General features: G+C 36.4%; 1 protein-coding gene across 1 annotated transcript in view; it reads right to left on the bottom strand.

Moving 5' to 3' along the window:
• Nucleotides 1-323: 323 nt before the first annotated feature.
• LOC144454054 (aldo-keto reductase family 1 member C1-like) overlaps nucleotides 324-15789 on the bottom strand; it is a 28568-nt gene continuing 13102 nt past the window's right edge. The window contains exons 4-9 of the mRNA XM_021001536.2: nucleotides 14662-14739; nucleotides 13316-13438; nucleotides 12551-12659; nucleotides 11982-12142; nucleotides 6269-6351; nucleotides 324-1359 (exon numbers count right to left, since the gene is read on the bottom strand). Coding sequence (XP_020857195.1) covers nucleotides 1317-1359; nucleotides 6269-6351; nucleotides 11982-12142; nucleotides 12551-12659; nucleotides 13316-13438; nucleotides 14662-14739 — 597 coding nt within the window. The 3' untranslated portion in view covers nucleotides 324-1316. The remainder of the gene's footprint in view (nucleotides 1360-6268; nucleotides 6352-11981; nucleotides 12143-12550; nucleotides 12660-13315; nucleotides 13439-14661; nucleotides 14740-15789) is intronic.

Raw genomic sequence — 15789 nt, 5'->3', positions numbered from 1 at the left:
AATGGTCTTTGGGAAATTGAGATTTTGAATGAGATCATTTGTGATTGTAAATCCAAACTAAATTATAATGTGATTCATTTAATGTTTTACCCTGTATAGGTAGATCATACCTCAGTGAAAGAACCATTTGATATTTGTCATTAAGGTGATATACCTAGAAATTGCATGAATAAGAATTAAAAATGTAGTTGCTCTATGCTACTCTTTGGTGTAAAACACCAAATTGATAAGGCATGAAGTGATGTTTTATGTAAGATGATTCATAACGCATTGAACCAAATTGATATTTGACTGGCAATAAGTTTAAAAATCCATAATACTAGTTATGTTATTGTTAGACTTACAAGTTTATTTTAAAAAGAATACTTTTTATTTGATAGATTTAATATAATAGATTTTTATTTCATGTATTGTTTGGCCATTGATTATTAAAATCATTAGAGTCCACCTAGAATAATGTGTATTGCAGTTACATCTTCTTTACTACAGACAAATCCCCGACTCAAAGATCGACTTTTGCCTTAGGAGTTACCTCAGATATGGATATTTCTCATCCTCAAGGCTTGCAGGGGCTAGTGTTCTCCTGGGTTTTGAGTGAACTATCATCTATTCATTATTTGTGTGTAATCATAGCATATGATTGTTTTCTTAATATGTATATGTATGTATGTATGAATAGATTGGCTTTCTTGTATACCCCATAGTAGTGGCAAATCTCATTCCAGAAGAATTACAGAAATTACTGCATTCATGTTGGATACAAAACTAGCTGAGATGAAATCGTAGAGAACTGAAGGAGACTGCCATTCCTAGGACAGCACATCTACACTACTATATGGATGGTGCAGTGAAGAAATTGTCCATGAGAGTTGAGGAAATTAAGGAATTGAGTAGTTAGGATGCTGGAGGACATATCAGTATATATATGTATATATATATATGTTGAAGTACTTCAAATAATGGTAAGATCTGAGGAAAGAAGAAGACTGTGAGCCACATGCTAACTCTGAGACAACCTCTCTGAGGGAAGGTTACCGTTCTCAGAAAAAAGTGGATAATACTTTCACTACTGTATGGTAAACTTTGAAATGCTACATAAATGTGTACCATCATGTCTTTCTTATTGAGGGCAGGAAAGGCAGAGCTTATAATAGAGCAACTGCCTTTAACCTGTGCTTTGGTGTAGGTTTAGCTATGGTGCATGGCTTAACCATAATACTGGATTTAATTTCCATAAAATACCAACAGAATGTAAGCTATGCCTTTGAGAGAACTGCAATGTCTCAGGGCCACAAATCTTCTGAATCAAAACTTCATTAATATTCATCATTAAAAGGATAGTTGGGAATGTCCTGGAATCTAAAAGGAGAGAAACATACATATATAGGTCTTATTCATTAAAGAAATCTCTCTAACACACCAACTCCAACAACTCCCCTTCTCCCAAATCCGACCTCCTCAAATACACCCTTCCCCAAATTAAGAAATACAGTCTTCCTAGTGGTTTGTTTTCTTTGGCCCATGCACCTAACTACTGAATGAGGGCTTAGCTATAGATCCCTCTTGCCTTGGGTTCAAGCAGATTTTGTTCAGTTTCCTTAAACAGAAAGCATTTCTGAGATACAAGGAAAATAAATGGCTAGTATAATAGACCTAGAGAAGGATATGGCAAACCACTGCAGTATCTTTGCCAAGAAAATCCCAAATGGGGTCACAAAGAGTCAAACATGACTGAATCAACTGAAAAGTAAACAAAAGATCCTGGCTCCGGGATCAGAAAACTTGGATTCAAGTTCTGGCTCTCAATTATTAGCTATATGAGTATGAGCAAACTACCAGAACGTTTCAGACGCTCCATTTCCTCATTGTTAAAATGGAAAATAATATTTTTGGACAAATTTTACAAGGTTATGGCAAGGTTTACTTGAGACTATGGGTACAAAGGTCTTTGCAACCATAAATCACTATGTAAATGTCAGTTACTATCATTAAGAAGGGCCATATAATAAGGGGTATTTGGAAGGGTCTGATTTAGGAAACTGAAGCCAAGAGAGGGGAAGTCACTCCCCTTGAGTCAAACTGGTAGTAAGTGGCAGAGAGAGGAATCAAAGCTAAAACTTAAGACTTAAAATTCAGTGCTATTTTCATGATAATTGTCACATTGCCTCCCTACACTATGGCATACCTTTATCCACATCAATTAACAAAACAAGCTTTGCTCCCACAGCATAGAGGGAATTTTAGAGCAGGAAAAGTTTTGTGGTGGACTTTGGCCAGGCTGTACTATGAACTCCATTAAATTCTGATTGTTTGTATAGAATCAGAGGGAGGAGATATTCCAAGGGCAATCAATAGCATAGTAAATATTCCACTATGCAGCAAGTCAGTCAGTCAATAAGCGTTTACTGTGACTACCATATGTGAGACGCTGTGCTAAGCGATGAGGATGCAAAGAAAAGCAAAGGACAATCTCTGCCCTTGAAGAGCACACAATCTAATGGGGGGAGACCACAAGTAAAGAAATATGTAAAACAAACTATATATAAGAAATAATGAAAAGAGTGAAGGCACTGTAAATTTTTTGTGCATTTGGGTCCTTTTCCATTTTTTATGATCTCTTTGGGATACAGTTTTAGTAGTGGTATTGCTGGATCAAAGGATATACACAGTTTTATAGCCCATTGGGCATAGTTTCAAATTGTTCCCCAGAATGGTTGGATCCATTCACAACTCCACCAACAATGCATTAGTGTTACAATTTTCTCACACCTTCTCCATCATTTCCCATTTTCTTTGCTTTCATATTAGCCAATCTAATAGGTGTAAGTTGGTACCTCAGAGTTGTTCTAATTTACATTTCTGTAAGCAATAGTGATTTAGAGTATTGCTTTTTAAACTGTGGGTCATGACCCACACATGTAGGTCGTGACCCACAGTTTAAGAAGCATTGAAAGGGTTAAGAGTGAAAAACAGTTTAAGAAGAATATAGGTAGCTTTAATTTCTTCATCTGAAAACTGCCTGTTTATATCTTTTGACCATTTTTCAGTTGGGGAATGACTTGTATTTTTATAAATTTAAATCATTTCTCTATATATTTCAGAAGTGAAGCCTTTAAAGGATCTAAGACATTTCCAAAGGTCTCATGATGGAAAATACTGTCCATATCCATAGAAAAAACTATGCAGTTGGAATGCAGATTCATGCATATTATTTGTTCTTTTTTTTCTCTGTTTTGTTCTGTTTCTTCTTTCTTGTGGTTCCTCCTATTGGTTCTAATTCTTCTTTACAACATGACTAATGTGAAAATATGCTTAATAGGAATGTATATGTAGAGCCTATATCAGATTTCATGCAGTCTTGGGAAGGGGGTGGGAGGGAAGGGGAGAAAATGTAAAACTCAAAAGCTTATGGAAGTGAATGTTGAAAACTAAAAATAAATTAAGAAAAAAGAAAAAAAAAGAAATGTAATAATGATGATGAAAGGGGCAGCTGGGTGCTGCCAAGACAATGATGCAGATGAAGATGACAACAATGATGAAGATGATGAAAACAATAAAAGAGAAAAACATGGGGGAAAAAGGAAAAAAAAGAAGTGAGGCCTTTATCAGAGAAGCTGGCTGCAAAAATTGTTTCCCAGCTTTCTGCTTACTTTCTAATCTTAGCTGCACTGGCTCTGTGTAAAGAGTTTTTAATGCAATCAAAATTATCTCTTTTGTACTTCCTAATGCTCTCTACCTCTTGTTTGGTCATAAGTTCTTCTCTTCTCCATAGGTCTGACAGGTAAACTATTCCTTGCTTTCTTAAATTGCTTATGGTATCATTCTTTATGTCTAAATCATGCACTCCTGTTGACCTTATCTTGGTATACTGTGTAAGATGTTGCTCTATGTCTAGTTTCTGCCTTACTATTTTCCAGTTTTCCCAACACTTTTGTCGAATACTGAGTTCTTGTCCCACAAGCTGGAATATTTAGGTTTATCAAATAGTACATTACTATAGTCATTGACTACTGTGTCTTAAGTACCTAATTTATTCCACTGATCTACCACTCTGTTTCTTAGCCAGTACCAAAGAGTTTTGGTGGTTGCTGCTTTATGAAACAATTTTATATCTGGTACAGTTAATCTATCTTCCCTTACATTTATTTTCATAATTCCCTTCATATTCTTGACTTTTTTCTTCTAGACAAATTTTTTATTATTTTTCTAGCTCAATAAAATAATTTTTGTTAGTTTGAGTGGTATGTCACTGAATAAGCAAATTAATGTAGGTAGAATTGTCATTTTTATTACATTATCTCGGCACACACATGAGCAACTGATATTTTTTCAGTTATGTAGATCTGAATTTATTTGTGTGAAAAGTGTTTTGTAATTCTATTCATATAGTTTCTGAGTTTATCTTGGCAAGTAGACTCCCAAATATTTATATTCTCTACAGTTATTTTAAATGGAATTTCTCTTTGTGGATCTTCTGCTGGACTTTATTAATAATATCAGATTGCATGCTGTCTTGGGGAAAGCGGGGGGAAGGGATGGAGAAAAATATTTGGAACTCAAAATCTTATGAAAGTGAATGTTGGAAACTATCTTTACATGTAAATGGGAAAAATAAAATACTATTAAGTGGGGTGGGGGAATAAAAAAAAGAGGGAAAGCACCAGAATTAAGAGGGGTTGGGAAAGGCTTCCTGTAAAAAGTAGAAATCTAGTTGGGAGTTGAAGAAAGCCAGTGAAGCCAGGAGACAGAGGTGAGGGGAAGAGTATTCCAAGAATAGAGGAAAGCCAGAGAAAACATCCAGAGCCTAAGATGTCATGTCTTCTTAATAAAAAACAAGAGGCCAGTGTCACTGGATGCTTGAGTACATGGAAGGGAGCAAAGTGTGACAAGATTGGAAAGGAGGGGGAAGAACTCTAAATGCCGAACAGAGAATTTTATATATGCTCCTGGAGATGACAAGCAGCCATGAGGGTTTCTTAGCTGACAGGTGTTTGACTTAATGGTGGCTTAATGGAGAATGGACTGGAATGAGGAGAGACTTAAGGCAGGCAGACTTACCAGAAGCCTATTACCATGGTTCAAGTATGAGGTGAAGAGGGCCTGCACCACAGTGGTGGCAGTATCAGAGGAGAGAAAGCAGCATATTCAAAAGAAATTTCAAAGGTGAAATCAACAGGTCTTGGAATAGATTGAACATGAGAAGGGGTAGGGGTGAGAGAGAGTGAGGAGTCAATGATGACACCTAGGTTGTAAGCCTTGGGGCTAGAATGGTAATAGGGGAAGTTTGGAGGTGAGGAGTATGTGAAGGAAAGATAATGAGTTTAATTTTAGATGTGAAAAATAAGGTTGCAAAGTTAGAAAACCAAAGATATGGACCATGCTTATTTAAATGATCACGTTTATATGATTTCCCAATAACCCTAGGCTAATGTGGAGCCAGTCACCTAATGAGAAGAAAAGCAGTCATGGGAAGAGGTGTGGGGCTTCTCTGAAACTCACTTCCTGAGGAATGATAGAGGAGTACAACAATCCTCACAGGAAATGGGTTTGGAGGAAGCTACACCCTGTTTTCTTCATCTATCCTTGCATGCCTATGACTATACACTTCCATGGTAACATTAAAGAATGTTGCTTTAGTGCTCATCTTCACAGAATCGAGGCTTTAGGGCACCCTTCAGACCTAATTTGGAGACCTTAGAGATCATCTAATGGAAACCCTTCTTCTTCCAAATTTTCAAAGAAACTGAGATTCAGAGAGGAAAATGGACTTGTTCTTTGTCTCATAGCTAGTAAGCATCAGAAACATAACTAGAACCTGTTTCTGATACAAGGTATCAGAGATAAGTTTTGTATGGGAGAAGTTTAATTACTGAAAGTGAAAAAAAATCCATTGAGCATGAAATATGATAGAAATACAAATTTTCTATTAAACTAAAAAGACAGAGAGAGGAGGACTACATAGAGAACTGAACAGCCATGTTTGAAGACAGAGAAATGACTGTAGTTGCAAATAACTTATTGCAATTTTACCTTTGACCATCAATTGCTGAAAATTTTTTCAGACCTGACCTAGCATAAGATAGGTTCAGAATGTTGCTTCAGATAAGAGGAAGAGGAGATGTGATGACCACTGCAAAGTATTATAGTTTGTAGATTTATAACTTCTCCATGAAGGACTTGAAAAAGGACTTCTTCTTTAAAGTGCTACCCTTCATCCCTACAGCAACATATCTCTATTAAAAACTTAGATATTAAAAGCAAAACTCACTGCTTAAAGATCAGGTAACGAAGGTTTTTGTTAAGGCCATCAATGGCTTTCATGTCTTCTGGAGTCAATTGGAAGTCAAACACCTGCCAGGGAAGAAACGATATTATAATAAGTAGGATCTGCTTACAGCACCTCTGAATGGAATAGGTAACTTAATTGATTACATCAGTCACATTCTCCACTGAGACTCTTATAACTCTCTTCTGGTGTTGGAGGTGATTAGGCTAACTGAAAACTAGCTACTGCCACTTGATAGTTCCCATCTTCTTGTGGGTGGAGTCATCCTTTTCTAACTCCTCCTTTCAGAGCTGTAGACTTCCCCTTAATCTAGAACTTTGCATTTACCTGATCATGAACCCCTTGGGGATTCAGGATATTGATACAACAGGTTCATGTTTACAAATTTTTAATTCTGCTTTATGTAGCAAATAATTGCCCCAAATTTGTTGTAAACATATTTTCCCCTGTGACAACAACCATATGTATATTTGAAGCAATATAGCTTTCTTTCTGAAAATATTCAAAACCATCCTGCACACAGTGATTTCTGTGTCTGTATGGCTGACACCAAACTGACCACTTCTGACTTAGCGCAACATGTTCTTGAAGTTTCTCAACCTGTCATCAAATTGTTTCCAAACAGCTATGGTCACAGGAGTCCAATATTTGAATGCAAACAGATTTCCAATAGGTGATCAGGTGTATAAGCATACTCTTATTTGCTCTCTATATACCACACCAGAGAGCTCCTTCATTCCCCTTTGTTACCATATAATTCTATCTCATCAGTGGCATAATCATATGATGAAGATGCTATGAATATTTGCATTCTTGCAGTGCAAATAAATCTCAGGCTGTTTGAAATCCATGAGCACTTAGAAGTCATCGTGAAATTATCATTTCATTATCACAAGCATTCAGAAGAAACAAACTTTTATTGCCTCGCATTGTAATATTAAGGCTTTTTTCTGATTTAACTATATCTTCCACTTATGATACTATTCTTCAGTAATAATGAACTGGTTGTCAACACTCATCAGTGTTTCAGCAGAGTGTCTTTGAGGGTATAGCCAGTATGCCAGTGATATAGAAGAATGAAGTTATATCTGAAGAGATTATCTCCTTACAAAGATTAGTGTAGATATAAAAATTGTTAAAAAAAAATTAAGCAATATATGTAATTACACCTTAAGTATATTTATCATTTAATACAATGCTACTTAGAAAGTAGAAAAGTGAGTCTTTTATATCTTAACTAGCTGTGTATTTTCATTAATTGGTTAGGTAGCCAAAAATTTTAAATGAACTTCCATCTTTAAAGAAAGATAGCTTATGAAATTCTCCTACTATTTTCCACCACATTATTTATGGGAGCAAGCATTTTCAATTTAAACTTATTTTAAATTAAAGTGTGGAGATAAACTTGATGTGGAAACAGTTTTAAGACTGTGCTTATCTATTGTTAGATCAAATATTATAAAGTTGTGTTCAAATAAAAAGTCGTATGTCAAAATTAAGTTTACATATGATTACTATATTAGGTTAAACATATTGCAATTGTAACTTATTTCATTATGTTAGTCATATTCAAAAAGTTGGTCAAATAAATTTAATATGAAGTCTTGGCGATAATTCTAATAATATGAGGTCTTACTTGAATACTTTTTTTAATTCTTGGAGAATTTCTCACATAAAATCATTCATAATTAACATTAGAGTTTTATTTTGTATTTAGAGTTTTCATAATTATGAGTAGAATTATAATTACATAATGTAAATTTCTATTTAGATCTTTTTGTGTAAAATTTATCACTGGCATTTTAAGCACTTCATAAATAAATCTAAAACAACATTATGAACAGCATATTAAATTACACTGGTGGCTCACAACACACTGTATGTTGGTGTTGGAAAGGGTTTGGGGGACAAAAAAGTTGGGAATGACTGCCTTAGTCAACATTTCCACAATGTGAGAAGGAAATGTGCCTGAAGTATTCTCATAGTTATTCATACTGTTTTCCCTAATGCTATTGCTTTCACTCCTTCTTTGTTCTGGTTTTGAAGGTGTTAGCAGGGTGGAACATGACATCTTAATTATATGGTTGTCACCCAACTTGAGAAATTTGTAAAATATTTTTAAATCATTCAGATTCCCTCTCGTATAGCTACCATGCCCCTAACTGGATCCCTCTACTGAAATTCAGGCTGAAAGGCTCTGTGCCCTCTCCCCAGTTTTCCTCTTCTTCATCAAGTACTAACTTCAAAGCCCTGTTCCTCTTCTTTGCACTCCCCAGAGATGAATAATTTAGCAAAGAACCAACATTTAGGATCTATCACTTTAAGTTAGCTTTAGTAATAATTAAAGAGAACATTGCAGATTAAGGTAGAATATGCAGTTCACCTCCCAATAACTATAAAATAATGCCTCAAAATGAATTCTAGAGCATTAGAACCAATGAAAAGACAGAGTGAAAAAATTTTGCAGCCAAATACAACTTGGAAAATTGGTAGGAAAAATCTGTCTCACAGGTAAAAGGGGAACACAGTACAATGCAGGCAGCATCCAGTCAAACCAGCATCAAAGTCCTGAGTCTAGGCTCAGGTCAGTGACTCTGGCACAGTAGTTCAGAAGCCAGGCCCCACAGGTGCTGGGCATCAGGCAACTGAGAGACCTCTCACCCCAGGAACAATAGACCAGTGGTGAGGTCCCTCTATCCCAGTACAAGAAGCTTTGGATAGTGTCCCATCCACCCAAGTAACAGAGTCTAACTTTAAGTAACATAATAGACTGGGAAATGAGCAAAGACCAAAAACAAAACAAACAAACAAAAAAATGACCATAGAAAGTTACTATGGTGACAAGGACAATTAAAACACAACCTCAGAAGAAGGCAACAATGTCAAAACACCTATATGCCAAGCCTCAAAGAAAAAACATAAAATTAGTTTCAGGCCCCCCAAAAAAACTACTAGCATGCTCAAAAAGAACTCCTGGAAGAGCTTTAAAAGGATTTTAAAAGTTAAATAAGAGAAGTAGAAGAAAAATTTGAAAACAAAATGAGAGTGATGCAAAAGAATCATGAAAAAAGAGTCAACAGCTTGGGAAAGGAAGCACAGAAAATAGAAAAATGTGTAGAAAAATTCACTGAAGAAAACACTCCTTAAAAATAATTGGCCAAATGGAAAAGGAGGTACAAAAGCTCACTGAAGAAAATAGTTCCTTAAAAATTAGAATTGGAAAAGTGGAAGTTAAAGAGTCCATGAAACATCAAGAATCAATCAAACAAAAATTTTAGAAATGAAAAAACAGAAGAAAATGTTAAAAGTCTCATTGGAAAAAGAACTAACGTGGAAAATAGATTCAAGGGAGACAATTGAAAACATTGGAAAGTATAATAAAAAAATAAAAGCCTGGACATATTTCAAGAAATTATCAATGAAAATTCCCCTGATATCCTAGAACCAGAAGGTAAAATAGAAATTGAAAGAATCCACCAAACACCTCTTGAAAGAGATCCGCAAATGAAAACTCCCAGGAATATAATAGCCAAACTCTAGAACTCCCAGGTCAAGGAAATAATACTTCAAGCAGCCAGAAAAAAACAATATTAATATTGTGGAGCCATAGTCGGGATTATAGAGGATTTAGCAGCTTCTACATTAAAGGACTAAAGGGCTTGGAATATTATATTTCAGAAGGTGAAAGAGCTAGGATCACAACCAAGTGTCACCTGCCTATAAAAACTGAACATATAACCCTCAAGTGGGAAAATGTTTATTTGATGAAGTAGAGGGCTTTCAAGCATTCCTGATAAAAAGACAGGAGCTGAACAGAAAATGTGATTTTCAAATACAAGACTGAAGAGAAGCATAAAAGGCAAACAGGAAAGAGGAAAAGACATAAGGGATTCAATACAGTTAAACTGTTTACAAGGAAAGATGATACTTCTAATTCTTAAGAAGTGTGTCACTATTAGTCCAGTTAGAAGGAGTATACATAGAGGGAGGGTCAGGTATAAGTGGATTTTGATGTGATGACATAAAAATGAAATGAGGGATGGAAAAGAGGATTGCACTGGGAGCAGAGGGAAGAGAGGTACAATGGGGTAAATTATCTCACATGAAAGAGGCTTTAAGAGAGAATAACATATATACTCTTTCGGATATAGGAACCTAGCTTACTATATAGGGAAGTAGAAGGGGTGGGGAATAACAGCAGCAGGAGGACTGATAAAAGGGAGAGCAGATTGAGAGAAATGGTGGTCAGAAGCAAAACACGGGTGAGGAGGCACAGAGCAATAAGAACGAGAAGGATAAGCAGACGGAAAATAGGATGGAAGGAAATGCACAGTAATCATGACTGTGAATGTGAATGGAATGTATTCACCCTAAAATGGAAGCAGACAGCAGAGAGGATTAAAAACCAGAATCCTACAATATGTTGTTGACAAGAAACACATTTGAAGAAGAGAGAGAGAGAAACAGGGAGACACACACACACACACACACACACACACACAGACACAGAGACAGAGATAGACAGAGAGAGTAAAAGGAAGGGGCTGGAGTAGAATCGATTACACTTCAGCTGAAGCACCAATTGAAAAGAAAAGTTAACAATTTTAAAGAAATTTTGGATTTAATGTCTGCCATCTCAGGCAGCCAGAAGAGTGGGGAGAATAATAGGAGAGGTAAGAAGGAGAGACAGAGCTCAGTTTTATCAGATCTCCCAAGGAGACATTTCAAACGAGATGTTTAAGACCTCTGAAATTCAATATGCCCAAAAACAAGTCATTATCGTCGTTCCGAAAGCAACAATCATTCCAAATCTCCTGATTTCTGTATAAACAACCATGAGTTCTCCAGTCTCCCAGGTTCATAACCTTGGTGTTACCCTTAATTCCTCATTTTCCCTCACCCCACAAATATAATTAGTTGCCAAATCACTTATATGTCATCCTTTTGCTGAAACAGCCACCACCTTCACTTCTCACCTGGATTATTGATCACTCTCCTTCAAGTGACTCCCCAGTTTAGTCCATTCTCTTTATTGCTGACAAACTCATTAACCTTAAGTGCAGATCTCACTATGTTATTACCTTATTCAATCAAATCCCTATTGTCTTGAGGATAAAATAAAAACTCCTCCACAATCTGGCCCCAACCTATCTTTCTCTTGGTTCCTCACACACAACACTGCATTTCCTATCTCCTTCCCTTTGCACTGGCCATCCCCTATGCCTGAAATGCATTCTCTCTTCATTTCTACCTCCCAGAATCCCACTCTTCCTTTGGTATATCTCAAGTACCAACTTCCATATGAAGTCTTTTCTGATTCCCTTAGCTGTGAATGCTCTCCCTCCCAAACTACTATGTATTTAACTACTTTGTATCTCTTTTTATTAAACAAACATGATATAAAGTGAATAAATACCAAACAGTTATTCCAAAGAGTGTGTTACATAAACGCCACATACACTGTCTCCTCAGAAAATTGAAATGAACAACTACTTTCTTGGAGATCTTTTGAAGATAGGAGAGAATGTTGGTGAATTCACACTTCTGTCCACCGGACTGAATCACTGAAGTCCACTAGACTCTTTAGGAGTCAGCTTCCTAGTGACCAGCTGTCAGACTTTTCATCATTTTCTCCAATATTCCATTCAGCAACAACAGAGTTTCTGCAGCTGCTTAACCCAACATGCCTCTTTACCTGAAAGTTCTCTTTGATCCGCTTTTCAGTGAAGCTCTTTGCCAAGACTACCACCCCTCGCTGAATCTGGTATCGGAGAGCAACCTGGGCTGGGGTTCGATTGTGCTTCTTAGCAATGGCTCCCAGCACTGGGTCTTCTAGGACAAGGGGAGAATTTTGATCTACCCTGCAGGGGAAAACAAACATGTTGAAATCTGTGGTCAGGGAAGTGGGGAAGAGTTCAATGCCATGTAGATAATAATCATCCTTTAGCTTTTTTACATTTTTCAAAGCATTTCCATAGACATATCATTTGAACCTCTAATAATATCATGAGGTGGGAAGGGCAAATGCTATTATCTTTTTTTTCACATATGATGAAATGGGGCTTGGAAAGGTTAAATTCTTTCTTCCAGACCATGCAATTAGTAAAATGCCAGAAGTCAGATGGGAGTCAAATCCAGTTAATTAGAACCCCACAATCAATGCTGTTTCCAATACTCAATGTTGCACAATTTGTAAGCATGCAAAAATTTGGGTAGTCAACTGTAGTAGTGATTAAGGAATCCATTACAGACCCCCTTTCTCACCATGAGCCTCTCTGTGGGATCCCAAGGCACTATATGCTACCAATACGATATCATTTGACTTGCAGAACTCCAACAATTTGCTCTGGTTCAGGTAAGGATGGCATTCCACCTGCAGTACAGTAAATACTGAAGTTTGGGCTTATAAAAATAAGATGCATGATACCCAAAGGGATGATACTAAGCTTTTTGATAATCAAAGGACTTGGGAAGTACCTAGCTATAACCCAAAGCACAGAATGTTAGCATGTCTATTTAAAGCACTTTTCACATAGAGCCTTAGTGCTGAAAGGACAGAAAAAGCAGTTTTCAGTTAAGGAAAAGACTTAAATCAGTTAATAAAGAATATAAGATTCAGATACTGCCATTGATGAATAGTTTGATGCCTGAAAGAAGTAGGAAAAGAACTTTAGTTTAATAAAAAATTGTTTAAATATGTTTGAAGATACATAGCTTTCAGGTATTATTTGAGTACTTTTGAATAGAAAATCGATTGTACAATAAAAATAGACTCAAATGACCTTATGGATTACATAGAATGAAACCTTACATGTCTGTGAAAAGTCTTATGGATTAAAGAATCAAAGAAATATGTTTCATTTATTAAAAACAGGGAAAATGTGAGCATGAAGACGCCATTTGAAAATAAAAAATGAGATGTAGGACCATCATGAAGGTGAAAATTGCAGGGAGCTGTAGTTCCTGCACTCATTTATCAGGAAGGGCAAGGATAGGAAAGAAACTGCACTAGAATAATAATTGTTTTACCTGATTGCAGACAGGTTTATATTTAAGTCCAGGTTTATTCAGGATCATCTCCAATTGCCTGCGGTTGAAGTTGGACACTCCAATGGATTTCACGAGGCCTGCATCCTTACATTTCTCCATGGCCTGAGTAGAGAGGGATTGTGAATGCCTATAGATTCCTGGAGGACATGTGAGTAGAACCCTTTCCCCATGCATCACCTAGCCTTGATCTTTTCGCTTCCTTTCCTCTAATTTGAAAAAAAGAACCTCAGGAGAGGACACCTCACAGAATTCGAACCTGGAAGGGGCTTTAGATACAATTTAGTTGAACTTCCTTATTTTCTTTTCTCTTTTGGTCAAGGAAACAAACATCTAGAGAAATGATTGCCAAACATCATATAAGTAAACAAACCATGATTTGAGTTCAGATCTTCTGACTTTTTTACAATGCTGGTTCAGTGGACAGCTCTTTATCAGCCATATTTCTGGTTTTAAGAGAAATATTTTAACTGAACTTCATCTACGAGACTACCTTTCCCATCAAAGTATGAATATCTGGAAGTTAAGTGATTATTTCAGGAAATGACATTTAAAATCATAGCAGCCAAAGCCAAGATACTCAGAAATATTAAATTAGCCTTTCATTCTTTGAAAAGGGTGATAAAATCCACACTGTCAAGAAACAAAAATGGTAACAACCGCCAGAAAAACAACCCCCCTCCAACTTCTAACTACTTTCTCTTGTTTTTAATTTTTGTTATTTTCCAGCACACTAATTACTCTCTTCCCTGCCATTCCCATTCAATTTGTCATGGGTTCTTTCCCCTTGATCTGAATCTGACAAGATGTCTAAATTTCTTGGAGTTTGTAAGAAATCCTGGGCGTGTGACTCTTCTTTTTGTCCTCCTCATTCTATAACCCACCTCAGGGGACCCAAGATCCCACTGTCACCAACAGAGGCTGCTTCAGCAATACCTTAAAATATATAATTCCCTGGATTTTCTGATTAGCCTGTCAATCTTAATTAATCCACACTTATATACCTTTTATATTAATATAGAAGAAGACAGTAAACCATTAGGGTCAGAGACTTCACTATGTTTTAGTCCAGCTGCCCTCATTCTTCAAGTCATAGTTGAGATGACTCACTCAATATCCCCAGATCAGCGTCGGAGCTAAAATTAGAAATGTAGGTTTCTAGCGTTGCACGTGTTCCACTTAACAAGCTGCCTTGCATCTTTTCATTTGAGAAAGTTCACTTCCAGCTACCTGAGGTTCTCCCTCTCCAGTCACAATCACTATTAGGCAGGGCTATCTTGACCTCAAAGCCACAGCATATTTGTTGTCTCCTTCCACAAGTCACCTACCTCCCAAGTATCACGCAAATCCACAGAATCACTGATAACTTTGTTATTTTCATCCATTGGGATCTTCTCTTTACCAGGCTGTAATTAGAGAAAGGAGATTTTTCTTCTTGAGACACTGAAGCAAGTGAGCTGTTCTATTGCACTCAACAAACATTTATCAATATCTAATATAGAAAAAAATACAAATAAGCACTGAAAATAGTCCACAAAGTAAACATGAAATGGCATATAGCTCTTGCCTTGTAGTTTACTTTCTAGTAGTGGGAATCTAGTACATGAATAACTATAATACAAGTCCACAGGACAGAGATGCAGACCTGGAAAAAATCTAGACATATCTAAGCAAACTCTTTCTTTATATTATATACTTAAAAGTTTATTAATAATTTTTGACAAAAGAAATTTCTCAACAAACATTGAATTAAGCCCCATGAAGAAGCATATTTCCTAATACAATTAAAAATACTGCTTAGTTTCAATACATGGTTTTGAGAGATATCATGCATCAATTTTTAACTTGGTAGTCTACTGAAATTGAAAAAGAAAAGATGTATCCTTTAACTTGAAGGGTTTACAATTTTTTATACAATCGTAGTCATGTATATGCATTCACTCATTCATTCATAAAGTGTTTAGTAAGCACCTATAATGAGTAAGGCCGTGAGCTAGGCTCTGGGTTTACCAAAAGGAAACAATGCACTACAGAACAGTTTTAGTAATTCCTATTTTGTTACCTGTGGCCCAGAATCAAACTGCTAAATCTTTGATTCATTTTTATTCATTTGCCTGTTAATCAGCCTTCCACAGTTGTAGCTTGTTTTACCTGAAGAAATTCCCCCCTCCCCTAACACATTCATTCCTCTTACCTCTCTGACTCCCTTCTTCTCCCTCCTTAGTCCAATCAGCTCCCCTGTTCATTTTATCCTTTTTTCTTAAACTTCCCTTTACCAGCATGGATGATAGGATGGTTCATGTATCCCTTCAACCCTCAACCCTCTCTTTCTATAGGGTGTCTCCTTTAAACACCCATACTCACAGTTTCTCTTTGCTCCTCACTGACCAATAGACACAGTTGAGTTCCCCTTTTAGTGGGTAAGCACTGGATTATCACCTTAAGGCCACTTGGAC

This window comes from Phascolarctos cinereus, unplaced genomic scaffold (genome assembly GCF_003287225.1).
Source record: "Phascolarctos cinereus isolate Bilbo 61053 unplaced genomic scaffold, phaCin_HiC Scaffold_1;HRSCAF=81, whole genome shotgun sequence".
NCBI classification, from domain to species: domain Eukaryota; kingdom Metazoa; phylum Chordata; class Mammalia; order Diprotodontia; family Phascolarctidae; genus Phascolarctos; species Phascolarctos cinereus.
This window is presented reverse-complemented; position numbering and strand designations above follow the sequence as displayed.